The sequence below is a fragment of the Globicephala melas genome, chromosome 8 (genome assembly GCF_963455315.2).
Source record: "Globicephala melas chromosome 8, mGloMel1.2, whole genome shotgun sequence".
Classification (NCBI taxonomy): Eukaryota; Metazoa; Chordata; class Mammalia; order Artiodactyla; family Delphinidae; genus Globicephala; species Globicephala melas.
The window spans coordinates 38,621,040-38,648,481 of record NC_083321.1 but is presented as its reverse complement, the minus strand read 5'-3'; the positions used below and the strand labels follow the sequence as shown (position 1 = coordinate 38,648,481).

Below are 27,442 nucleotides of genomic sequence, written 5' to 3'. Positions count from 1 at the left end.
GTCTAAGCTGCTGCTGCCCACAGCCCACACGCGGCAACGGAACAGGCTGTCGTCATGGAACCGGAATGCGGGGTCCTGGCCCTCAGACAGCACCAGAAACACCACTCTGTTTACCCACGTTGCCCCTATTTAAAAACAAAACAAAAAACTCCACTCCACCCTTGGACCTTCAGCATCCAAGACCCCGGGGGAGGACAGACGGTGGTGGGAGGACACTCCTTATGCCGCCTGTGCGCGGCGGGTCTGCCAGAAGATTCCCAGTGAGCCAGCCAGGCTGAGAGAGACAGGCCTCCCCCAGGATGCTCAGAAAGTACCTTTGGGAATATATAAAAATCAGATACAAACAGCCATCTGTGTGGGGCATAAACCTCCCTGGAAGGGTCCCAGGCCCCTTCAAAAAATCTTTATGCCCGAAGAATCTGGAATGTTGGGCCAAGGGCTCGGAGTCCAGGCGCTATTCATGCAGGCTCCCTGCATAAAGAGAAACCCTGCAGGGCAGAGACAGGGCTGTGTGTCCAGCCAACTCTGGGACAGAGGCAAGCTGAGGCCGGCTGCTGGCCATGGTTACAGTGTCCCAGCCTCCACCCCAACCCAGGTAAGGCGCTCCAGAGGCAAGGGCCTGAAGCCAGGCTCACCCAGTGCGTTGAGCTCAGAAACATGATGTCAAGGGTGACTGGCACATTCAAGGTGCTGACTTGTCCCCGCTCTGCTCTACAGAGGTCCCAAGGACAGGTTTAATCAGTAACTCCAGACAAGAGCAAGAAAGAGAGTTTGAGGTACTCAGAAACCCATTCATCAGTTCTAGGAGAATGTGAAACCTGTGCTACCTGGGCCCCCCAGTAAACCCATTTTTAAAACCCATTCTCCTAGGTAGCCCTCTGACTTCAGGTTTGTGACCCTCGGCAGGTCACAGGTGGCCCTTCACGCTCTGGCTCTGGCCTACCTCTCAGGCTTCTTCTCCCTTATGATCCCCGCTCCCCACCCCACCCCACCCCACACACCCTCCCTACTGCTCCTGTGATACGAACTACCTAGAGTTCCTGGACTCTACATACTATTAGAAGACACTGCCTTACCTCCTGCCTAAAGGCTTTTCTCCCCTTCCTCATCTGGCTAACTCCTCACCCTCAGGACCCCACTCCAACATCATGTACTCTACAAAGCTTTCCTTCACCTTCCCAACTAGCTGATCACTCTGAGTAATAGAGCAAGAACTACAAAGAGCCTCTTGGGACACTAGTAAACTTTTTCCTAATTGGGAGGAAGCGAGGGGTAAGGGATAAAAGGGGTGAGAGAGAATACAACTAACTCCCTGTATTTCAGAACTAAAAGCAATGAGGGAAGTCAGGACATAGAAGATTTCAACTCAACCTAAAAGGGAACTTTCTAACAGTGAGGATGTGACAATTAAAGGAGGGGCTGCTTGGTCAGGTAGCAGGCTCTTCCTGTTATTCAAAGGAATCCATCAGAGACAATTTGATCAGCACTGCTGCTGAAGGGATCTCTGTATGGGGTGAGTGGATAAACTGCATCAGAGACCACATCAGCGTCCCAAGACCTCCCCATAAAGGCCTGAGATTTTGGAGGTGGAGAGAGGGAGGAGAGACGCTCATGAATGAATGAACGCTCCTACAAGGTAGGTATTCTTACTAGCCGTATTACAGATGTGGAAACAGAAGCTCAAAAAAGTTGACTCACTGGTCCAAGGTCAAACAGTCAGCAAGGGACAAGATGGGATTAAAAACCAGTCCTGTCTCAAGGAAACAACCTAAATGTCCATTGACAGATGAATAGATAAAGAAGATGTGGTATATATATATATATATATATATATATATATACACACACATACATACAATGGAATACTATTCGGCCATATAGAATGAAATAGTGCCATGTGTAACAACATGGATGGACCTAGACAGTACCATACTAAGTGAAGTAAGTCAGAAAGAGAAAGATAAATACCATATGATATCACTTATATGTGGAATCTAAAATATGACACAAATGAACTTATCTTTGAAACAGAAACAGACCCACAGACAAAGAGAACAGACTTGTTGTCAAGGGGGAGAAAGGGTTGGGGAGGAATGGATTGGGAGTTTGGGATTAGCAGATGGAAACTATTATATACAGAATGGATAAACAACAAGGTCCTACTGTATAGCACAGGGAACTATATTCAATATCTTGTGATAAGCCGTAATGGAAAAGAATATATATATGTATAAATGAATCACTTTGCCGTATACCAGAAACTAACACATTATAAGTCAACAATACTTAAAAAAAAAAAAAAAAAAAAGGAGGGTCTGACACCCTCCTTAACTCTGTGATGCCATCTTCTTTGACCAAAAGAAGTGTCTGGGCATCCTACACCACAAATATTCTGGGTGCCAGCAGACTGGGCACCTCCTCACCCTGTCTATAGTTTCCTCTGTCTGGGCTCCTCACGGCAGATGCCTCTGCCCCACCCACCTAGGAATGGCCAGCACCTGGCCCAGGGCTGGCACACAGGTGCCCGCCAGACATCTGTCAATAAATCAACCCACTTCGAGGCCCTGGGTCCATCCTTATACTTTTATTTCTTTATGCACCACTTCACATACTGCTCTTCGTTTTACTGGATATGAGAAAGGGCAGAAGTACATAAAAGTTGAAATAGAATTGGACCTTGCCTTGAAGAAATCTATAACCAGGTGAAGGAGAGAGATGTCGACACAAAAAGTAATATGAAGCAGGGCAGTCACGTGAGGAGCACATACAGTGCCAGAAGTGTGAGGGGGAAGAGTGCGGCAGGCGGTGGCAGGGCTGCACATAAGTAGATATGGGCAGGTTAGAAGGGAGAGGAAAGTGGGAAGCCTGCTCATTCCCTCATTTATTCAACATTAACTTTTAAGGTTTTCTTTGACAGACACTGTGCTGAGTGCTAAGAATACAGAGACGAATGAATAAAACATGAGGAGAACTCACAAGTTAATGTGGAGACAGAGAAACATTAGTGTAAACTAAGGTGATAGGTAGCAGGAGAGGATGCTGGGATATAAGCTCCATGAGCACACACACCTTTGCTTCGTTCACTGCTGTACTCCCCAGCACTTATAACACTGCAGGCTCATAAAAACTTCTCATGACATACTTGTTGAATAAATGAATGAAAGCACCAAAAAAGGGATGTCACAAAGCCTCAGTGGAGGCGGGTCAGGGCAGGTTTCCTGAGGGAATGTGAGTCTTAAGGATGCATAGGAGTTACCTGGATGGAAAGGGGGCATTGCTGGTGCTGGGAACTGCAAAAGCAAAGGCACAGAAGGAAGAAAGTGCTACAAACACTACGATGCTGTTGGGTTGTGCTCAGGCCGAGGCGAACACTGTGATCCGACAGGACACAGATCACATATATAGAAGCCCCAAGTTAAGAACACCTTGGAAGGCCCTGATCTGGAGGCACGTTAGGATGAGGTCTTTGGGCCCCTGGAGAGAGGACAGGACCAAAGCAGGACAACCATTCAGGACCAACTGCACTAGTCCAAGTTTGAGCTGGTGACGGCAGGGCCCTCAGAAGGCACCAGAGCAAGGCACTGTGCAGGAACCTTCACCAACCACAGGTGCCAGACCCCGCTGGGGAGGCAGATGGTCAAAACGAGCCACAAAACACCGTGAGCATGCGGGAGAAGGGCAGCCCCATCACAGCCCTCATAGGAATGCTGCAAAACTGCCTGGGGGAGATGGGAGCAGAACCATGTCACATCCTGTACACAAACCAAAGCAGGGACCCCTGTGACTGGCTGGGGGCAAGGAGGAAGTCAGGGAGAGAAACCAGAAAAAAAGCCCACGATTTATTTCACTTGCACTTTGAACACACGAGAACTGGGAAGACACCCTGGCCCAAGAGTGGAGAAACCTGGCTGCAGTCCCAACTATCACCAATGACCTGAGTGACCTTGGACAGGTAACCTCACCCCCGGAGCTCAGCTTCCCCATCTATAAACCGAGCTGCCACCATGGGCCCCAGCCCATCCCACCCCTAACAGCATCCTAGAAAGGCTCTAATAGATAAATACCAGCTCTGCATGGTACTTTATAAAGCACCTACTGTGTGCTCTTCCTTGTACCAGAGGGGAGGCAGGAAAAGGACATGCCCAGTCCCTGCCCCCAGGAAAGGTTTTAACAAGGGGCCCAAGCAGGCAATGCGGGAATCCGGGGAGAGCATTCTCAGGACGTTCTCCGGCCAGTCTGACTGCCCATTCCAGCCCAGGGAGGGGGAGAGGAAGTAGTGAGCTGTTTTACAATCCGTCAAATTAATTGCCCCAAATGGGAAATTTACAGGCCTCCCTACAGCCTCCGGTGTATCCCATAATCTCCCACGGCCCTAATCTCCTGAGAAAGAATGTGTGGGCTGTAATCTTTCCAGCCCACTGTTCTCAGGGGCAATGCCTTGGAAAAACCTCAGTCCCTACCAGTGGTCAGCCCCAACCAAAAGTCCCCCAGCTCGGGGCCGGCCAGGGCCTGACTCCACCCACCAGGAGCCAGCTCAATTGACCTTGACCTAAGACTCTGGCCTCAGCAAGGAGACCTGCCCAACCAGCCTCTTTGGTAAATACAACTTTGCTTTCTCCTCCTTTACCTTCTTGAGAGGAATAGCCTGCCGGGAGGCAGAACCAGGAAAAATGGCAACTGGGCCAACTCATCCATGGAGTAAGGTGAAAACTTGGAGGAGGTGTCAGGCGTTGGTTCTAACCTCAGCTCACCCTAAACCTGCTAGGAAACCCTCTTCCCATCTGGGCTTTACCTTCATCTGAGAAATGAAAAGAATGTAAAACAGCCTCCCCAAAAGTTCTCACCCTGCCTCTTCCTGCCCCATGTTCCACCAGCAAACTGCAGTAAACCCGGATCCCTTTCAACCACAAGACAGCTTCGTGCTCTATTGCCAGGAAGGGAAGAGTCTTCCAGCTGGCAGGCAACACCCCACCCCAATAAGGAGACTCCCTACCTACCCCAGCATCTGATTCTCTCCCTCCATGTCATTTATACCCCACACACACCTTTGACTCCTCCAGGCCCTTGCCCCCTTCCCTGCATAATGAAATCTTTGTCTAGGCCCTACTCACATGTCACTTCCTCCATGAAGGCTTCCTGGATCTCTCCTTTCTCAACACCCATCCCAGTCTCTCCTTCTGCCTCCACTCACGGGTCTTGAAGGCAGGGGACTCTCTTGCTTATCTCTAGTGATAGGGAATTCACTTTATCACAAAATATTTCACAGGGCTCCGCACAAACCTGGAGTCAGTTCTCCAAAGCACCTCACCTAACAAGTCCTCGATCACCACTGCGTGAAGTTTCCCAGACACGGAACGGCCAAGCTCCTTGAAGTTGATTACACTCCTGGTGACCAGAGCTGCACCCATTAACAACCAGTGTTTGAACCCTCTCTCCTTGACAAAGCATTTTCTCACTCACTACCTGATAAAAGGCCAACAGGTGAGGGCCTGACATGATCCCCTTTACAGAGAGCAAAGGCATGTTCAAGGTCACACAGTCATAAGGGGCTGAGCCAAGGTTCAAACCCAGGTCTTCTAATTCTGATTCTAACCCTGTGTTTGCTCCACCACCCCTGGAGGCACATACAACCCTGGAGTCTGCTGAGGAGATCTGGGTTTGGGAGAGATACAATCTAAACCCTTCCCTTCTGTACCCCCTCCAGGACCCATACCCAGAACAGCAGAGACACAGCCACAGTCAGGGGCTCTGGGCAGAGAAATGATAGAGGGCATTTAGTCCATACCCTCCACTGCTTCCATCTGTGCTTGATTACCTCTGGCGACAGTATCTCACTACATCCTGAGATACGTTAGACGGTTCTGTTATAAACCTGGAGCCAAAACCTTTCTCTGTAGCTTTCCCAGAGAATAAGACTCTTCTACACGACAGCCCTTCGGATATTTGCAGCCAGCCCCCAGTTTCCTGTGGGTTTCCTCTTCCCCACATGAAACACCCCCAGTTCCTGAAGATGTTCTTCAGGAGACAAGGTTTCCAGTGCCCATCACAGCCAGAAGGGCTTAATCTAGTCACATCCCTCTTAAAAGGGTGATCTCAGAAGGGACCCCAATACTCCATCTGTGATATCCCCCAAGCAGGGCAGCACCACCATCTCCCATGTCATGAGCACTATACTTCCATTAATGCAGGCTAAAACAAAATTAGCATCCTGGCTGGTCACATCATCCCGTAGACTCCTATGGAGTCCATGGTCAATAAACCCCTTTGCCTAGAGCTGCATCTCCAAGAGGACCCTGGCTGTGCTGGGGCATGGACGAAACTCATTCTCCTCAGCTGGATAGAGCAGAAAGCGCGGGAACTTTGGAGTCAGACCTGGGTTGGAATCCTGGTCCTGCCACTTATTTACTAAGTGACCCAGACAAATTACTCACCCCCTCCAAATTTCAATTTCCTCAGCTACAAAATGGAGGAATATTTTTACCTCAGCAGTCCGATTTTAGGAATAAATAAGATAAAGTATGTAAGCACCTAGCCAAGAACAAGAGCTTGCCCAAGGTCAAGTAACTGGTTGGGTCAAACCAAGCCTGCCAACCCAAAGCTTTGTGGCCTTGGTCACCATGCTCCAGCCTCACCCTGTTTTCTTTGTCCCACGGCCTTTCCATGCTGAATATCATCCTTGGTTTGTCTTTCTCCCTGCACTGGACTGTAAATTCCTTGACGACATCTTTGTCTTTGTAGCCCCAGAATCTGGCATGGTGCCACCTGGTGCAGAGTAGGAGCTAATAAATGCTGATAAACAAATGATTACATGAACAAATTAACTGAACTAATATCAAGAAGACAGGCCCTTTCTCTAATCTCACCAGCATGGGCTGGGTAGCAAGAAGCATTTATTTCATAAGGGCTTTAAGATACTGAATCATGCCAGCACTTCCCACTCCCCCTAAAACAGGGAAGCCCATTGCACAGTCCCCATTCTTTCCTCAGGCTCCTCCCCTACCCAGGATATAACAAAGTTCTGCCTTCCCAACCACAAAATCTCAAAGACTGGTGAGGTTTGCTCTAAGCTGCTCCCAGAGCCAGGCTGAGCTGCATGTACTCATATGGGCATTGTTTGGGATGGTCCCTGGTGACCCCAGGATGCACAGGTCCTATGTGGGGAGAAGGCTGGTGCCAGGGTTTCTCCAGACCCAGATTGCTGGGGCTTCATTAAAAATATCTTCTCCCTATTCTCAGGTAATTAATAATGGGAGAAAAAAAATATCTGTTCATATTCAACAGGCTGTCTTAAAACCATCCAAGCCACACCTGATAGAGCATTCCTGTCTCTCCATCTGTGCCACTGCTTAATGCCACACTGCCCCTGTGACTCATATGCTAACAGTTTTTTACAGCCTGGTTGTGAGTTCCCCTCTAGAGTCTTTCCTAGTTATTCCCAAGGCTCTGGAGTCAGTGAGAGCCTTGATTACATCATTTCTGAGCCTTAAATTCCCCCATCCATCATAGGGGCACTCAATCATCAACCTCGAGGTTGGAACATGGTTAAGAGTGAAATAACCATTGCGACCACGTGCTACAAACAACAGGTGTTCACTGAACCTCGGTTTCTTTCCTTCCAGTCTATTACATCCTGAGTCCTGAATCAGACTGTTTTCCTGGGCATAGCTCAGCTCCAACTCTGCAGGGAGAACGTCGAGAGAGGGACACCATCTCCTCCGGCCACCATAAGTATTTGTATGGCTTTGAGAACTCAAAGGGCATTCAAATACCCCTCATGGTTAGTTGGTAAGCCAACCCATTTTAATTCCCCGTGGTCAATGTAGACAGGCATAATAGAAAATGTCTATTTTCAGATGATTCCCCAGAAGGGGTGACTGGAATTCAGCATGGAGACAAATAAGGACGCCATGTGGTCCCCACACTGTCTCTGGGGACAGCCGAGACAGAGCACCCAAGGCCTGTGCCTCTCAGGCCATAGCAGGGAGGCACCACTCAGTGGCTGACGGGCTTTTCAGGCAGAGTCCCAAGGAAAGACTATCACAGAGTTCAGTGAACCATTTAATAAATTCATCCAACACTTATTTTCTCTCACCACACACACAAGAAAAAGTAACCATGTAAAGTGATGCATGTGTTAACTACCTCGATTGTCGTGATCATTTCACAATGTGCATGTATATCAAAATGCCAAGTAATACATCTTAAATATATACAATTTTTATTTGTCAATCATACCTCATCAAGCTAAAAAACCTATTTTCTGAACACCTACTTGTTCCAACCACTATTCTAGGCACTAGAGGTACAGCCTTGAACAAAACAGGCACTATTCTGTGTCATCACGGACGTCAAATTCTAGTGGGACTACTGGGCATATACCCTGATAAAACCATAATTCAAAGGAGTCATGTACCACAATGCTCATTGCAGCTCTATTTACAATAGCCAGGACATGGAAGCAACCTAAGTGTCCATCGACAGATGAATGGATAAAGAAGATGTGGCACATATATACAATGGAATATTACTCAGCCATAAAAAGAAACAAAATTGAGTTATTTGTAGTGAGGTGGGTGGACCCAGAGTCTGTCATACAGAGTGAAGTAAGTCAGAAAGAGAAAAACAAATACCGTATGCTAACACATATATATGGAATCTAAAAAAAAGGTTCTGAAGAACCTAGGGGCAGAACAGGAATAAAGACGCAGATGTGGAGAATGGACTTGAGGACAAGGGGAGGGGGAAGGGTAAGCTGGGACGAAGTGAGAGATTGGCATGGACATATACACACTACCAAATGTAAAACAGAAGCAGCCAATAGCACAGGGAGATCGGCTGGGTGTTTTGTGACCACCTAGAGGGGTGGGATAGGGAGGGCGGGAGGGAGACGCAAGAGGGAGGAGATATGGGGATACATGTATATGTATAGCTGATTCACTTTGTTATACAGCAGAAACTAACACACCATTGTAAAGCAATTATACTCCAATAAAGATGTTAAAAAAAAATTCTAGTGGGAGGCAACTAAACAAGTTAAAATTGTAATATGTCTGGGTCGAGTTGAGAATTCTAAAAAAAGAAAAAAAGAAAGTAGGGTTAAGGAAATAGATTGTGCTGGGGGAGAGGAGTCAAGAAAGGCCACCTTGGCACAGTGGTTAAGAATCCCCCTGCCAATGTGGAGGACACAGTTTCGATCCCTGTTACGGAAAGATCCCACATGCCATGGACCAACTAAGCCCGTGAGCCACAACTACTGAGCCTGCGCTCTAAAGCCCGGGAACCGCAACTACTGAGCCTGCGAGCCACAACTACTGAAGCCCACGCGCCTAGAGCCTGTGCTCCACAACCAGAGAAGCCACCACTGTAAGAAGCCCACACACCGTAACGAAGAGTAGCTGCCGCTCGACACAACTAGAGAAAGCCTGTGCACAGCAACGAAGACCCAATGCAACCAAAAATAAAATAAATTAAAAAAAAAAAAAGAAAGGCCACCTTGAAGGGGTGACACCTAAGCAGAGACTTGAAAAAAGTGAGGGAGCAGTAGGCTGTGGGAATATCTGAAGGAAAACATCCCAGACAGAGGGAACAGTGAGTGCAAAGGCCCCACAGCTGGTTGTGCTCACGCGTTTGAGGAACAGCAAGGAGGCCACCGTGGCTGGAGCAGAGTGTCAGGGAGAACAGGAGGAAATGAGGTGATGGGGTTCGGGGGGGAGCAAATGACACAGGGCCTCAAGGGTCACTGTGAGGACCCTGGATTCTCTGTGTGAGATGGGAACCCTTAGGTGGTTTGAGGTGATCCAACTTCCTTGGCTCGCACTCCCTCGTGCCACATTCCCGTCAGGCTCTGAGTACCGGGAGCCCATTCCTACAGGATCAAAGTTCCCAGCAATTTTAAACGTGGCCTCGGGCTCCAATCCACCAGAAACAGCCAGCACCTGTGGGTCATCCATGGAGGCTTTTGCTCTCTCAGTTCTGGAGGTTCTCCCTGCTGGTGGCACGGACCTCCCAGAGCCGTTCAGATGAAGGACCAGTGAGCACACAGTAGGTGCCGAAGAAGTGGTTGTTCTGTGGTTACAGAAACAAGCCTGGGGCACGTTCCTGACTCAGGACTGCAGACCCGAAAAACAACACCAGGGGCCACGGTTAGACGGTTCCACCTCACAGGCCTGCAATGTCATTTCCACACAATTTCCATCATACCCACAACCTCAGTTAAAGTTTAAAAGTCCTGCGCAAGGACCTTCAGCAGATCCTGCATATAAATCATCAACCACAGAAATAAGTCCTGAAGGCCTCAGAGAAATCAGGACGGACCAAAGAAAAATGAGGCAGAGGGCCTAGGAGAAAATTGAAAGCCTTCTCCATTTTCCTCTTTTCTACTGTCTCTGGGTGGGATTTAAGGAAGTTGGGAAGGAGAAGGAACGAGGGAGTAAAGGGTGTTACTGTCTGTCAGATAGTTAAGTCTGTGAAGAATTATGATGCACTGTGGAGAACAAAAGCCTAAATATGAAGAGTTTTTCCTCCAAGTCTTCTTTATTTGTTGTTACATTTAGTCCCATTAACCTGAGTCCACTAACCTATTTTCATCCCCTTACTTCTCTTACTCTCAGCCCCCGTACCCTTTCCCAGAAGCACACGGGCCTGCGAACCGGACTTCCTCTGTCGGTGGGATGGGGCCGAGGCCACCTGGCGACAGGACTTCTGCACACAGCACAGGTTGAGGAGGGACGAGGTAAGGAGGGCAAGGCCGCCCTTGGCAGCTGTCCCTTAGAAGGCCCCGGCGTTTGAGCGAGGGTGAGGGTGGCTCTCGCACTTCCAGGGGGTCAGGTTTTAACTAGGTCACCACTTGGACACTCACACCACCACTCACTCTTTATCTCCATCTCTTTCTATTTTAAGGCAGGAGTGCTGCCAGGCAGTGGTGTGGGTTTCCCAGCGTCTCCTCCTCTGGAGGCCAAGCCCTCACCTGCCAGGTGGGATGTCTTGCAGGCTTCAACCTACTTCCTCCAGCCCCACCTCTCTGGACTCCTGAGCCAGAGTTTGGGAGAGTGACCAGCACACCCAGGATATCTCACCTTCATCCCTCACAACCCCGGGGGCTCCGTCACACCCCTCCTTAAGCCCAGATCCACACCACCCTCACGATGATGCTCCAGCTCCTCTAAGCAGCCCTTCCTGCAGCCTCCTTCCTCTCTCAATGTCCTTGAACATGCCATGTTCTCACCTAGCTCTGCCCATGCTGCTTCCTCTCCCTTGAACATCCAAACTCTCTTTCACCACCCAACAAATTCCTGCTTGTTTTCCAAGGTCCAGCTCAGGCTCCTCCCACCCCCCCAGGAAGCCTTCCCTGGCCACCCCTGTATGTGCCCCTCTAATCCCCATGCTTCCTTTATCAAGTCATTTGCACAGTATCCTCTAGGTGTTGACGTCTGTGTCCCCACCAGAGAACAGGCTCCTAAGCTCCTTGAGGACACCAATGGCACTTTGATTCCTTAACTGAATGCCTACCATGTACCAGATACCTCCTGAGAGCCAGCGATATACCAGTGAACACAACAGAGAAAATGCCTGCCCTCATGGAGCTCATATTCTAGTGATAATAATAGTGAACACTCAAGAATACTTTATTCAAGGGACTTCCCTGCTGGCGCAATGGTTAAGAATCCACCTGCCAACGCAGGGAACACGGGTTAGAGCCCTGGTCCGGGAAGATCCCACATGCCACGGAGCAACTAAGCCCGTGCGCCACAACTTCTGAGCTTGCGCTCTAGAGCCCGCAAGCCACAACTACTGAAGCCCTCACGCTTAGAGCCCGTGCTCCGCAACGAGAAGCCACCGCAATGAGAAGCCCGCACACCGCAACAAAGAGTAGCCCCCACTCGCCACAACTCAAGAAGCCCGCGCACAGCAACGAAGACCCAATGCAGCCAAAAATAAATTAATTAAAATAAATTTATAAAAAAGAGTACTTCATTCAAGACTATTCTGAGTACTTAATGTTAATTCATTTAATCTCCACCACAATTATTATTATCCCCATTTCACAGAGGAAGAAACTGAGGCTCCATATTACATAATTTTTTTAATAAATTTATTTATTTATTTAATTTTTGGCTACATTGGGTCTTCGCTGCTGCACGCGGGTTTTCTCTAGTTGCTGAGAGCAGGGGCCACTCTTCGCTGTGGTGCGCGGGCCTCTCATTGCGGTGGCTTCTCTTGTTGCGGAGCACGGGCTCTAGGCGTGTGGGCTTCAGTAGCTGTGGCACACAGGCTTCAGTAGTTGTGGTTTGCAGGCTCTAGAGCGCAGGCTCAGTAGTTGTGGCGCATGGGTCCAGTTGCTCCGCGGCATGTGGGATCTTCCCAGACCAGGGCTCAAACCCGTGTCCCCTGCATTGGCAGGCGGACTCTTAACCACTGCGCCACCGGGGAAGCCCCACCATATTACATAATTTGCTCAGGATCCACAAGCTAGTAAGTGGTAGGGCTGGGATTCAAACCCAGGCTATCTTGTGCTAGACCATGCTCCCAACCACTGGGCCTTTCTGCCTCCCAAAACTGTTTCCTCTACTCTGCTTTACCCATTTTGGTATCCACAGTGCCCAGGCTGGTGCTTGGCACACACTGAGAGCTCAGTAAAGGTCTGCTAAATGAAGGGTCCGCCGCCCCCATAATGAACGCTGGTCCCCCTGCCTGAGGCACCCACTCCTCCTCTCATCCCCACCCAGTCCAGCTCACAAGACCCCTCAGTCTTCCCTGACTCATCCAGCTACTGAATTATTTCCTCCTAGACGCTCCTCTCCATGCTGTACCAGTACTACTTACCTGACACTTAATCACACACCACCTGACCATCCTATGGCCTGAAACTGTGTGGACATCTTGTTTCGCCAGCTCCCTGATATCCCCCAGAGTACAACAAGTATGGTGCCAAGCACACAGCAAAAGTGGACACAGAAATACTAAACTGAATCTTGCCTCCCCTCTCCATTTTTCCATTATCACGGGAGCTGTTTTTCCCCTTGCCCTGGGGAAGCAAGCCAGGGTCCGGGTGAGACACAACCTTTGCTGCAACTATATCTGAACTGCCTAAACCCATAAGCTGTAACAGCCACGGTCATAATCAGGGTGCAGCTATGGTTAAAACCAGGAAGTAGAGTGGGCCATTTTCAACCCCTTGGGCAAAATACATCAAGCTGTTCAATGCCCTCTATGAGAAAATGCCCATAACTGAGAATCTGAGCTAGGCAGTACCCACAGGTACCCTCTGTGTATATCACAAGACAAGAGCCCCTGCGGGATGTAAGTCAAGGAATCGCCCAAATACGCCTGGACCTGGATATTTTGTCTTTTTTTCACTACAGAAAAGAAGACAAAATACCCACTGTTAATGGAAATACTTGCTAAAATTGATCGAACTCTAAAATGTTCCGGGGATTGAGTACTTTACATGTATTATTCTCATGCAACCAGTGCAAAAAGCCCATGGGGCAGATGCCAGCGCTTGCCCCATTTTATTTAGAGGTTAAATAAAACGACGTGGCCACAAAGTTGGGCTGCCTGTGCGCTCGCCCACAACCCCAGAGCTGCCCTATCTGAAGCCTGGAGTGGAACAGCTGAACTGTATGTGAGCCTGAGTCCAAATGGAAGCATCAGCACTCAGGGAGGTGGTCCCTCCGCCTATCCCACCTGCTAACAACACCGCAGGCAGGTGCAGCCAGGGCTGGGAGGGGAATAGGCCTGAGGCCACATCCAAATCCCGAAAGGTTCAGAGGGGCAGGGTTGGGGGGGAGGGGGGAGGGGGAGGTATCAATCTGCGGCGGGAAGTAGGCCGAGCTACCAGGTCCTTTTCTCACGTCACACAAGCATGGGTCCGTTGTGGATCTGTCAGAACCCAGGGAGATTGCCCTGCCCAGAGGCTCTGCTTGTGAGCCGAGGACATTTCGGCTCCCTCCCCCAGGTGGCCAGTGCTCCCATCACCACCTCCCTTACAATAACCCTGAGGTGACTATGGGTCGCCAGTCACCTTTTCCCTGCTTCAGCCCACAGACTGCCTCCCTCTCCTCCCACTAGGAATGTCCGAGGACAGGGGCCTGAGCAATAACCCGGAGGCTGCAGGAAAGTACTAGATGTGAGGTTTTCATGCTAACTCTCCTCAAAAGGCCAAACCTTTTCACTATGAAGAGGAGTTGATTTTCAAAATCTTCTTTCCACTTTGGATGGGACTAGGGGAGGGAGGTGTCCATCACTAAAAGGAGTCAGGTCCAAAGGAAAGGCTTTTGGTTAAAAGGATCTGTTTCCTCTCCTAGACCCCATGCTCCTGCAAGAGAGGAGAGGAGGAGCGGCTCAGGGAGCAGGGGAACCTAACCAGCCCGTGGCTTTCCTCTATCACTGGCACTCTGGGCAGAGAAAGATGGTGAAGACCTGGGGGCCTGCCTCAGCCAATCTATGAGCTCAGGATATGGTCCTCTGGACAGAGTCTGTAAGAGCCATTTCCAGGCACACCCCCTCTGGGAGGGACCACTGCAAAGTCCAGGGGGCTCTCTACAATTGGATGTACCGTGTGTTAGGGCAGGGTGGGGATAATTCCTACCAGACCAGCCAGGGCTCTGTCCAGGAACTGACGCAACAGAAGGCCTGACACGGTTTGCTCCCAGTTGAGTCCTAGGCCAACAGCTCAGACCACATCGTTGCCTCTCTCTCCCTGGCCACAGTCCCTCAGTGACGTGTGTGAAGCTAGAGCTTTTCCCTGAAACAAAATGGAGCCAGTCTCCACAGCACGGCCCACCATGGAATGTGGTGGAGACAGGCCAAGCAGGGCACAAAGGGACCATGAGGACCCCAAATAAGGACAGTTGGGGTTGATCCCACCCCTGCCACCTAACACCTGTTCCGAGAGTTCCGTAACCTCCCTCATCTATAAAGTGAGGATCATAACAGGACCTGCCTCATAGGGTTGGTACGAGGGTTATATGAGCCCACATCTGTTAAGCCCCTAGAACAGCGCACACAGTGTGCACTAGATAAACATTTATACAACAAACAAGTAAATGAGGACTCAACAAAAGCAACCGGCTTCTCACTGTGACAGTCCCCCTGCCCCAGCACTCAGCTTACTGTACCCGAAAACCAAGGAAAATCCAACAAAGGCCTTAAAGAAAAAAAGAATTCTCAAACCCTTCCACGAACTCAAGGAGGCAATCCAGCACCAACCAGGTCCTCCCTGCCCCGAGGAGCAGACTCAAAAGGCCCAGCAAGGTCACTGCACAACACGATTACTGTATCTTAACTCACTGTGCTCCTCAGACACATGGAGTTTTTGAAATAAAAAGAGTGTGTTTTAGATTCTAATTTAAATTATCTATCCATTCACAGACTAGGAAGCCAATTATTCTTCCCTCCCCCAAAGAACTAATATCACCCGCCCAGAGTTTTAGAAACCATATGGTGCCAAACACACCAACACATTCATGCATTTTCAGGTGAGGAGGGCCGGGGAAAAGTCGAAGCAGAGGCGGAGCGAGCTCTCTCCAGCTCCCACCTACACACCAGCGCTAAAAAAGAATGTAATTATTCAAAGCCTCGGTAAATGGATGTAATTTCAGGTACCGCCAATTCTGCTTAGAAATACATTAATGGGTACAGGGATTATAGCTATTTAGCTTCACAGCATCCATGTGTCTATTTTTTTAAAATCCCCAGGTCAAAATGTGTTGAGAAATCTTTCCAAACACTTTCATGGGCAGGCAAGGGAATGATTTGCCCTCCCTGGGACCCTGACCACTGACTTTGTGTCCCTCCTCACCCCTTCACTTACAGCCCCAATTTACTCCTAACTCCAGTCAAGCCTCTCTCCTTGTGTGCCTGCAAGCGTCAAGAGGGTCATGCCAAACGTCAGATCAACAAACCCACACTGACTTGGTTGAGCAGCGACTCTGTGCCTGACACTGTCCCCAGGGAGTTGGTGAGCCGTTCACGGCACTGAGTCACAATCCTGCCCCCACCCCATCTTCCCCAGGACCAGCTCAGGAAAGACTGCAACACCAGACTCCTCTAAGATTCATCATCACGACTGTCTGCCAGGATACATTTATTCTTCTCCCACACAGAAGAAGCATTCCCATTTCTCAACTTAATTGCGGCTGCTTGCCTGCTCTGGCTATCAATGTCAATCACTCAGAACAACCCTCCCCTCACCCCAGCCCCTCCTCTGCCCTCAGGAGGATCTCTAAGTGGTCATGGGGTTCTGAGATGCGTAATGGCTAGCCCACCCCTCAGGCAGACACAGTCCCCACTCAATGGTCACCCAAAAGACCAGCCACACTGTCAACTTGGGGGCTGACAACATCATCTGGGCAGAGGGGAGGAGAGCATATTCCCAGCCTCCACAGAGGAAACCAGAGGTCCCAGGGAGCCTGGCTCTCCAGGATCTAACTGGGGTCACGGCCTGGGCATTACTGATAGCTATACCCACGGACGCTCTCTCAAGGCCTTTCTCGAAGCTCCATCCAATGAATCCTGACAGACGTCCTCTCTCAATGAAAGGGCTCACGAGGCCTAAGCACCTACTATGTGCCTAACAGCATGCTGGGAGCTTCAGATGGGCCATCATGTTTAATTCTCATATAACACTTGGGAGGAAAGCAGCGCAGCCATCACCACACAGATCGGGAAGCTGAAGCTCCAAGACGTTTTCATCTTCAGGGTCCGTAAGAATCACCCATGGAGCCTGTAATAACGCTGATTCCCAGTCCACCCCCTAGAAGTTATGCCTCAGCACAGAACACAGCTTCTACTTCGTGTCTACCCTCCCTGCTCCCTCATCAAGTGTTTTAAGACAGATACCAGGGTTATTGCTTCCAAAACAAAGAGCTCAGATGCCCGGCCAGGCAGTGCAAACACTAATACTAACACCTGGGAACCCTCTCCCCGGTGGTGGTGGTGGCAGCAGGGGATGGATGGGGAGGAAATCAAAACAGCCCATTTGGAAAATGTGTCAAACGCAACTACAAGAAAAATACTCATTTTCTCTCAGGTTGGACACAGCCAGACAGGGCTTCGAGGAATCATTTCTTTGACATTTAGCAACAACCATTTAGTGCCCAGCTTCCTTTGAAAGACAAGTCTCAACAAGAAAGCACAATTCTGCCTCCTGTTAGCCTGATCTCAGGAGACTTCCCCCAGGAGAACGAGCTCCTTTGATTGGGCCACATTTCCCCACGGGAGGAGGCTCCCTTTATGGGAGCGGCAATGGTTAATAGTTAAATGCTAGTTATTATACCATGGACGATTTGCCAGGCACTGTTCTGAGTTGGCAGTACAGTCACTGCCCCCATTTTACAGACGAAGACACAGAGAGGTTTAAGTGACCTGCCCAAGCTGGCAGCAGAGCCAAGATTTCACCCCAGGCGCCCGGACTCCAGCATCTGTGTTCTGTAACCCCCACGCAGCACCACCCCTCACACGTAGAATTTGGGGAACCCCTAGGCAAAATCCCCAATTACGTCACTCTTCTAAAGCCCAGCTACTAGTCAAGTGCGGTATCCAGGTCAAGTTCCTACTACTCAACTCGGTGCCAGCCTCTTCAGGACGCAGACAGGCACACACCTACCCTCAGCCCCAGCTCCTTCGCGTTTCCTCCACTGGCCTCTCCTGCCTCGGGCTGCCCACCACTCCGCTCCACAGCTGCCTGGCCTTCCTCACACTCACCCTCTGAAGCTCCCTAGGGCGCCCTCCTCAGGCTGCCAGCCCCAGTCACCCACACTGAAACCGCCCAGTATCCCTCTCCTCTCTTGGACTGGGCACTGCTGGAGGGCAGTGACCTCCATTCCTCTCCACATCGCCCAGTGGGGAGACTGGCATATAGTAGATGTTCATCAGAGTCCAGATGAAACCTGGATCAAAAGCCATCCAGACTGTGGTCAGCCTGTGGTTAAATGCTCCTCCAGCAAGGTGCTATCTGTGGACACACAGACCCTATCCTCTCCAAACTCGGTTTGGAGAGGACAGGCTTATTGCAGAGGTAACTGCATTAACCTAAAATACTGCTCTGCTTCCACACCTCCCGGGTCGGAGATAGTCTCATCTCTCACTTCACCCAAGGGGAGAGAACACAAGAGGCTGTGCAGCCTGGGCCCAGGCACAGGGCTGGAATGGGATCTCTGCCCCCTTCATCCCCCGAGCACACTGCCCACCTCCCCCCAAGCCCTCCCCGTGCTGCAGTGTTCCAAGGAAGCACAGGAGGTAGCCAGCAGCCCCTGGAAGAGAATGCATATGCTAACCTCACGCTGTCAGACCTCAAGAGGGTGAGGGCTCTGCCTTGGCAGGAAAAGCCCCTGAAAAACCCTGAGAACACTGACTGTGACGCTGGAAACACTCTCCTGGCAGAACCTTGCAAGAGGCAGCCTGGCTCTAAGCAGGCTTAAGAGGCTCATCAGCCCCTAAGCTGTGGTCAGCTGACATCTGGGGGGAGGTCGGGGGATCTACTCCCCCAGAGCACCAGGGACCCAACCCACTGCCCTGCCTGGGAACCATCTACCCTGCCCATCATTCTTCTATCCTGCGGGGGACTTTCTGAGGGAGGCCCAAGGGGGCGTCTGCCTCAGGGTCATCAGGGAAGGTACAGAGGACCATTTTTGGGGAACAGACTGTAAAGGGAGGATTCAGGACAGAAGGAAAGGCGCAATGGGAGCCAGAAGACACCTCGCACCATGATAGAAACAGTACACAAATTTGTAGCCAAAAGGACCCGGGTTCAAGTCCCAGCTCCTCCACTGATGCTCTGGCCTTGAAAAGATCTTTTAACCCTTCTCCCACCCCCTGCCTCAAATGCTTGCTTGATCTGTAAAATGAGGACAATAATAAAAATACCTGCTTCTAAAAAGAACGTACGTGTTTTTCAACAATCAAGCACCACAGAGATTATTACTGTTGACATCTGTGGCCCAGGCAGCAACAGACAATGTCTGTCCTTCAGCTGTCAGAGCCGATAACCAGGTGGCCACCCAGATTAAGGATCAGACATCTGTGCAGCCCTCTAAATGCCCAGGAAAGAGACAAACCAGGAGCCGTTTTCACACCTCATTACGCAGGGCCCTTGGTCCCCAGGTCCCGACAGCCTGGACAAGGTACCCATGGCCTTGGAACAGCATAGCTGTCGTTGGACAAGGTTATACAGTGGGTTTTTTGGTTTTTGTCTTTAATTTATTTATTTATTTTGGGCTGCGTTGGGTCTTCGTTGCTGTGAAAATCGAGAAATAAATGTTTTGACAGCCACTTAAAAACAACAGACAAATAGAACCATATTCCCCCATACTTTTCCCTCTGCCAGTATTTACTTAAGACACCCTGCCAGTCTGCTGAGATCCTGCTGTCTTACACTGAGCAAAAAAGACTCAAACCCATGCTCTTTCCTGAAGACACAGAAAACTAGAGTAAGCACCTCACTAAATCACCAAATAGTTCATATCATGAAGTGCTTTCTTAAATAAGCTCCTTTTCCCAAAGTCCTCGATTTAGGAAGCCCAAAATTTACTCCCGTAAATATCAAGAGAATGATACCTACACCCACCGTCTTCACATACGCACTGCAATGCAAATCAGGGGTCACATTCTCACCACCCACCCACTGTCCTTTCTCTGAAAAAAAGAGCCTTAAGAAGCAACTTGCCACCATTCGTCTTAAAGAGGTTTTCCCAGATCTTTTCTAGGTTGGTTTTGAGACCGTGGCACAAATCATGGCTCTCAGTCCTCCCTCCGGCTCTCTACACAACACCACTCTTGTTCCTTTCGCACAGAACCTAACATTTCAATCCATGAGCCAGTTTTCACCCTTGATAAAACAAACAGGAAATGAAATATAAAGTGTGGGATTAGGCCAAGGCTTGCCAAGCTGGGAGAACCTTTTCTTAACCTTCAACAACAAGAGGTTTCAGAATTTCCCTTCTAAATAGATGTAAGCTGCTAGTTTCCCAGAAATTCTTTGTGGAACTGCTGCTTTCTGGTTTGAAATAAAGTTGCTGGGACTGCTGTTCCCAGCAACACCTCAATGAGAAAGATGACAAATACTCGAATTAGTAGGCTGGCACACTACGAGACAAATTTCACTACCATGAAGTTCAACATTTGTCTGGGGAGGAACATGTGGCAGACAGGACAGATTTCTTCCTGGGGTGCCCTGGAAGACTGTCCCTTGGATGATGGCTTAATTAAACCTCAAGAGGGCAGCCTCCTGGGCCATCTAGTATTCACAGGCTTCTACACCTGGTGCCTATGGCCATCTGGGGTCCCCACCTGGACATTCTGTCGCCCCTGGTTCAGCCTTCACTCCCTAACTCCTCTTCTCTCCCTTTCAGACTGAACGATGGGTTTTTAGAATAAAAACACACACACACTTTAGATATTCAGCATTATTCCAGAGGACTAATCCTTCTGAAGGAGGCTTGAAGCCTTGGTTCATGCCTGGTCTCCACTCCCTGCCTCCATAAGATGGGTCCTTAACTGCCCACTCCCAGCGCCCTGGAGCACCAAGCCCTGCCCAGCACTGCTGCTCCTCACTCCTGTCCAGGGGGCCTGAGCACTGGCACTCTCGCCCTGTGGTGTCTCGGAGTGAGACATGATGGTGGCGATTCAGCCTATGAGGTCAATGCCCTGACGTTTGCATTTAGAGCTTTATATTCCACAGTTCACAGATGAACCATAAGATTTATGCTAATAATTTAAATTTCTAATTCTTTTAAACTTAGGATGACATTAAATAGCAAATAGAAATGCCATAACAAGTTGAGGGAAAGCCAGCAGAAGAAAGGAAAGCGCTTTACACTTTAATACCTTTTTTTTTTAATTTATTTATTTTATTTATTTTTGGCTGCATTGGGTCTTCGTTGCTGCGTGCGGGCTTTCTCTAGTTAGGGCAAGCAGGCTTCTCACTGTGGTGGCTTCTCTTGTTGCTGAGCACAGCCTCTAGGCTCGCGGGCTCAGTAGTTGTGGCTCACGGCTTAGTTGCTCTGTGGCATGTGGGATCTTTCCAAACCAGGGCTCGAACCCGTGTCCCCTGCATCGGCAGGCGGACTCTTAACCACTGCGCCACCAGGGAAGCCCTACTTTAATACCTTTAATGGCACCTTTTTTTTTTTGAACAAGAGACCCTTTACTTTCATTTTGCACAGGGTCCTGCAAATCAGGTTGCCAGTCCTGCCCCAGGATCTGCTGCGATCCAAACGGCTGGGGAGGGGAAACTGGCCTTACTCCAAGCCTTACTCCAGCACCCACAAAGAGAATGGCACCTACACAGCATGGCCTGAAAGGCTCCAAAGCTAAAACTGAGGAGGACTTAAAGTTAGAAGAGACCGTGTGCAATCATCTGTTTCCCACCAGGACCCTGGAGCCAAGTTACAGCAGACACCAAGGCCTGGCAACCAGAGAGGGAGGGAGGCCTGGTCCAAAGGCCAACAGATGTCCCGTTCCCCAGACGCAGAGCATGAGGTTATAAGGTGAAGAAGACAAAGGAGGCCAGGTTCCCACTTTGAGTGCTGTTCTTGACACCAAGCAACTACATCCAAGAAGCCTGAGGGCCAGGCACCAGCCTTGACAGGTGTGGCTCCTGGCCACTTTGCTTCCTTCACCTTGCCCCGTTTCCCCTATACCCCTGATCTACTTCAATAAATACCAAATGCCTACTCAGTGCCCAGTGCTGGGCTGGGCACCAAAATCTCAGAGAAGGCAAGACCCCTCCTCTCTGCCATTCATCCTCCTTATTGACTCAAGATCTAGTCAAAGCCTGCTGTAGGGAGAACCCAACCCACAGGGTTTCATGAAACCCTGAAGCCCAGCCCACTGTAACACTCTAGCTCCCAAGGCCTCTTCTAGAACTTTTCCTTCATGGGTTTTATGTTTGAAAAGGCTGTGTCTGCCAAACTGTTTTTACTAAGTAATAATGGGGAATTCCCTGGAGGTCCAGTGGTTAGGACTCCATGCTTCCAACTGCAGGGGGCACGGGTTTGATCCCTGGTCAGGAAACTAAGTTCCTGATAGACACGCGGTGCAAAAAAAAAAAAAAAATTAACGTCTTCCACTTCTTACTAATCAGAGACACGCACCACCACCAGACAGCATAGGACACCAGGGCTGCTGCCCTTCCAAGGCACTTCAATCCCCAGCAAAACAAAGAAGAGGTGCAGCCACATGAGCCCTGGTCAGCTTGACTCGGAGCAGTGGCACGTGGCACACAAGGCTCCTTCAAGTATCAACGCTGGCTCTCACCTGTGATCTGGGGTAGGAGCCACCACCACTACCATGGTGACCATGAAGACCTACGGTCTAGTCCCAGCTCTAACACTTCGGCCAAATTACTGAACCCTCGTGAACCTGAGTTTCATCATCTGAAAAATGGGTAATCCCTGATTTGCTGCTTCTAGGGACTGTCAGAAGGATCAGATAAGAAAAGGTACTGGAGAAAGCCAACTGCCCTTTGCTGCCCAAATGCCCAGGATTATACAAGATTCCACATCGGTAAAATGGGACTAGTAACAGTTCCTACCTCATCAAGTTGTTATGAGAATTAAGTCAGATAATAGCTATAAAACAGTTCCTGGCATTCTCCAAGGACTCAGAAAGATGAAGCTATTACATAATTGCTACTACTATTATTGCTGTTGCTGTTAATGACACTATTATCACAATTTTTTTTTTTTTTTTTTTTTTGCGGTATGCGGGCCTCTCACTGTTGTGGCCTCTCCCGCTGTGGAGCACAGGCTCTGGACGCACAGGCCCAGCGGCCATGGCTCACGGGCCCAGCCACTCCGCGGCATGTGGGATCCTCTCGGACCGGGGCATGAACCCGTGTCCCCTGCATCGGCAGGCGGACTCCCATCCACTGCGCCACCAGGGAAGCCCCACAATTATTATCATAACTTGTTACCTGGCTAAGAGACTCATGGGAAAGTAAAGAAGTTTTAAAGTACAGGAAGTCTTCTTAGGAGATATCAGCATCACCTAGTCTAGAATTGGGAGAACCATGTTTTGTCCCAAGTTAATCCAACAATGAACCAAAAGTGCAGAAATCAAAACTAAAATCCACCTGCCTTAGCTCAAGGTTTTCTGCTTCAAGAAATTTTTCTGTGGAAAGTATTCAAACACCTGCTAAATATCAGGAGCAACTGATGCATCCTGAAAACCTCACACAGCTCTCTGGTCCGAGGATCCACTGGGGAAAATAAAAGCAGCTGTGCCAATGCTCTGTCCCTCTAACTGAGCCCTATTAGAGGAGGACCAAAAAAAAAAAAAATTGAACACTCAGAAATGCTCGTAGCAAATCTAAGAAAGCAGAGTGAAGCAAAACATTTTTTATGTAGGAAAAAGGAGAACAATTACTCCCAAACCCTTAAGTCTCTCAAGAAATTGTCACGGGAGGTAGGAAGTATAATCAGCGGCCACAGGGTCTCAGCTTCCCCACATGGTTCACCTTTGAGCGTGGGGACACTGTCACATACTGCTTTCCCCTAGGCCTGGGAGGACACAGCCAAGGCCCTGGGGGGTAGGGAGCCAGAGCTTGCTGTAAGATGATCACCAGGGACTTGACACACAGCTACCATAGAAGAGTCAGCAAAAGACAGGAAGGTTGGGAGGTTGTGACTATGGCCTATAGAGTCCTACACACCCCTCAAGTCCCCCAGCCCAAGACTTTGCCTAGTACCTCATGAAAATGACCGAAACTATCAGACAGGAACACCCACCTCTCCCCTCACCAACCTTATCAACCTCCTTACATCAGCTCTGGTACTCAGCCCCTTCCTTTGCACAAATGGATGAAATGCCCTGTTCCCATCTGAGACCAGTGAGACTTAAGCCCTGGATGCTTCCCTCCTACCTTCTCTGAAACACTACTCCAGTAATTGTCCCATCTCTTTCCTGCATCATCTATTTCTCCATCTCTTCTGGATAATTCCCATCCAAACAAAACACGCTCTACAATCTCCCTCTAAAAAAAGACACCCCCCTCCAAATGTACATCCTCTCCAGTTCTCAGCTCGTTCCTCAACTTCACTCTGTAACAAAACCACCTGAAATATTCACCGATACTTACTGACTCCATTTCCTTACCCCATGTGCTCTCTTCCACCTGTTCCACTCAGGATTTGTCCTTCAGGCTTCTGGGAGCCCTTATTCTCCTGGATTTTCTCCTACCTTCTCAGTCCTTCTCTTTTGCCAATCTCCAAATGCTGCTCTGTCCCAAGGCTTAGGTCATCTTTTCTGTCTACACTCTTTTCTTAGGTGATTTCATCTAATCCTGTGGCCTTGAATAACACCTATAATACCCAAATGTATATCTCCAGTCCTCTCTCTTTCCTGGGCTCAGATTCACACATCTGACTAATTGATATATTCACATCTCAATGTAACATAGCACAACAAGATCTCACGCTCTCCCCCACTCCAAATCTGCTCCTCCCGGCCTTCCCATCTCAATATAAACACCATCCACTCAGGTGCTCAAGCCCCTGGGAGTCATCTCTGACCCTTTTCCTTCTCTCGCAGAGTGCAACCCAGTCACCAAGCCTGAATCTGACCACTTCTCTCCAGCTCTGATGCTACCTACCACCCTCAGTCAGGCCATCAATGATGCTTGCCTGGACTACAGCAACAGCCTCCTACTACTATCCCTACAGTTGCCCACCTACAGCCCACTCTAGAACAGGCAGAGAGACCATTCTGAAAATGTAAATCAGGTAATTCCCTGCCGGTCTAGTGGTTAGGACTCAGAGCTTTCACTGCCGGGGCCCAGGTTCGATCCCTGGTCGGGGAACTAAGATCCTGCAAGCCGCCAAAAAAAAAATTAAAAAGTAAATCATTTGTGTCACTCCTTACCCTGGCTCACAAAGCTCTGTACCATTCAGCTCTCTCTTGTCTGTAACCTCTTCTCCTGCCACCTTCTCCCTTGTTCACCACATTCCAGACACACCCGCCTTTCTGCTCCTTGAACTCCAAGCTCTTTCGTGCCTTAAAGCCCTTCCACTGGCAGTTTCTCTCTTCTGGAAATGCTCTGCCACCTCATCTACACAAGGATGGCTCTTTCTCGTCATTCAAATTTTACCTTAAATGTCACCTATTCGGAAACACCAACACTAACCTCCCAATCCAACCAAACCACCCAGTTACTTATCACATCACCTTATTTTAATTTTCTGCATAGTAGTTACCACTATCTGACATTATTCCTGTTTGTTTTTTCCCTTATTTTTCTGCTTCCTCCCCTCCCCCCCCACTCAATTGCAAGCTCCCTGAGCAGCCGACCAGTGTCTGCCTCTTCACTTCTGTAGTCCCAATGCTTACAACAATGTGTGGTACACAGGAGAAATCTAATAACATCAATGGATGCAGTTATGAGCCAGAGAGGCCCACTGACCAAGAGGTTTGAGGTCCCAGCCAGTTCCCCAACTTCTCTCTCAAATACAAATGTGAGGTAGGAGAGCAGAACCACAGTCACAGGGGTAGGGCTCATTTCTATAAATCTCATCCATCAGGATTTCAACCAGCTGTCAGAGCCCAAACCGGGAGGGAGGCTCTGGGATGTTCTGGGACCATCCGAGCTTCGAATATGCTGCTCCACTACTGACTAGCAGTGTTTTAGTTGGTGAAGAAAGGAATTCTAACTCACAGTCCCCCAAAATACACCAACCTCTATCCTTTGCCTAGTTTATTCATTCAGTGAACAAACATTTACCGAGTGCCTACTCTGTGCCAGGCACTGGGGCAAAGGATCAAAAGCAGTTTCCGACCTCATGGAGCTCACCTGCGAGCAGGCAGAGGGTTGCAGAGAAACGCTGCAACGCAGGTACACGCCCAGAGAGGGAAATTAAAGACTATACTAGTGTTAGCGTCAGGACGGCGCCTTAACTCACTGCCCCTCGATTTCATTTCTACAGACCTAGGTCTAGGGTACCTGACGACTGGGGCAAGGCTCCCGAGCTTGAGGAAAAGCCACTGACTGACTAGCAGAGGCAGGAGTGTGATTGACGAGCAGAGGCAGGAGTGATAGTCCCGGTAAAGCGCCAGCTGAAGACACCTAGTGTTCGAGGAATGCTATTGGCTGACCGGTTCCCTCCCCAGCCCCATCGCTCCCCCGCAGGCCCGCGCTTTGGAGAAGTGGGGCTGCGGTGCCGATTTTCCACCACCATCCCGGACAACGTGGCCGAAGAGGAAGTCCCCCTGACGAGATGCCATTCGTCTCTTTCCCCACCCCCCCCTCCTCCCCAACCCCAGTTGCTGGACCCGAGTCAGAACCCCTACTTCTGCTCTCCCCACCCCGGGCCATCCCGGCCCCGGCAACCGCCAGACTCCGCTTAGCCCGAGACCCCAGCGCGGAGGTGTGTCCGACCGCTCACACCAGCGCCCCAATCCCGCCCAATCGCCGCGTCCCGGGCGCAGTTTGAAGCCCCGGCGCCCGCATCGGGCCGGATACCGGACCCCCGCCCGGGTCCCCCTGCGGAGATGCGGCCCCCGCCTCGCCTCCGCCTGGAGCCCGCCACACAACTCAGGCACAAAATAGCCCACATGAGTGCGGCCGCGGCGCAGTGCGCGCCAACTCGCCGGACCCGCGCGGGAGGAGGGGGGGCGGCGGCGCGGCGGGAAACGGGTCGGACCCCGAGGCACAGGTGAAGGCGCGGCGCCCCCGTCACTCACTCGATGAAGTAACTGGCGCCCTCCTCCGTGAAGCCCTCCTCCCAGCCGCGGGGCAGGTCTGTGGAAACGCGAGAAAAGTCCGGTCAAACTTGGGCCACCCAGGCGCACGACCCCCTCCCCCGAGCGCCCCACCCCACCAGCCCGGCGCCCACCTGAGCGGATCATGTGGCCAGAGTTGACTGGTTCCCCGGTGCGCGGGTGTAGCCAGGTTGTGCAGCGAAGCTGGTCGCTGCGGAGAGAGAGATGCACCTGTTAGCGCCGCCGCCGCTCTGGGGGCGCTCGCCCGGCCCCGCACCCCCGCCCGGCCCGCGCCCCAGCCCGCGTCCCCGCTTTCCCGCGCCGCACTTGATGAAGAAGACGCGGCCGTCCCGGCACACGCCGTAGGACCAGTGCTCAGGTAAAGTGTCCCGCCCGACCGCCGCCGCCATGTTCGCCGCGCACTGAGTAGCCGCGGCCGCCGCGGGGAGGGAGGGAGGGGACGGAGGCGGGGGAGGGGGCGGTGCGGGCGGCGTGCAGGCGGGCTCGGCCCGCGCGGGCCCGAACTGCGCCCCCGGGCGCTCCATTGCGGCGCTGGCCCTTCGGGGCGCGGGCGTGCGGCGGCCAGGGCCCAGGTTGAGTCCCGGCACCGCCGCGGGAGTTCGCCGCTGCACCCGCCAGCCCCAGCGCGGTAGCCGCGGCCTTTGTCCCCGCGCCTTCCCCGCCCCCAGCCCGCCGCGCGCCCCTTGGCCCCTGAGGCCACGAGACTCGAGCAGGGCGGGGGCCGCCT

General features: G+C 50.6%; 1 protein-coding gene across 5 annotated transcripts in view; it reads right to left on the bottom strand.

The window, feature by feature from the left end:
* PLEKHA7 (pleckstrin homology domain containing A7) overlaps positions 1–27,148 on the bottom strand; it is a 210,458-nt gene extending 183,310 nt beyond the window's left edge. For all 5 annotated transcript variants that reach the window (XM_060303467.2, XM_060303468.2, XM_060303469.2 and 2 more), the window contains exons 1-3: positions 27,022–27,148; positions 26,829–26,905; positions 26,677–26,734 (exon numbers count right to left, since the gene is read on the bottom strand). In XM_060303467.2, coding sequence (XP_060159450.1) covers positions 26,677–26,734; positions 26,829–26,905; positions 27,022–27,104 — 218 coding nt within the window. In that variant the 5' untranslated portion in view covers positions 27,105–27,148. The remainder of the gene's footprint in view (positions 1–26,676; positions 26,735–26,828; positions 26,906–27,021) is intronic.
* Between the last annotated feature and the right edge of the window lie 294 nt (positions 27,149–27,442).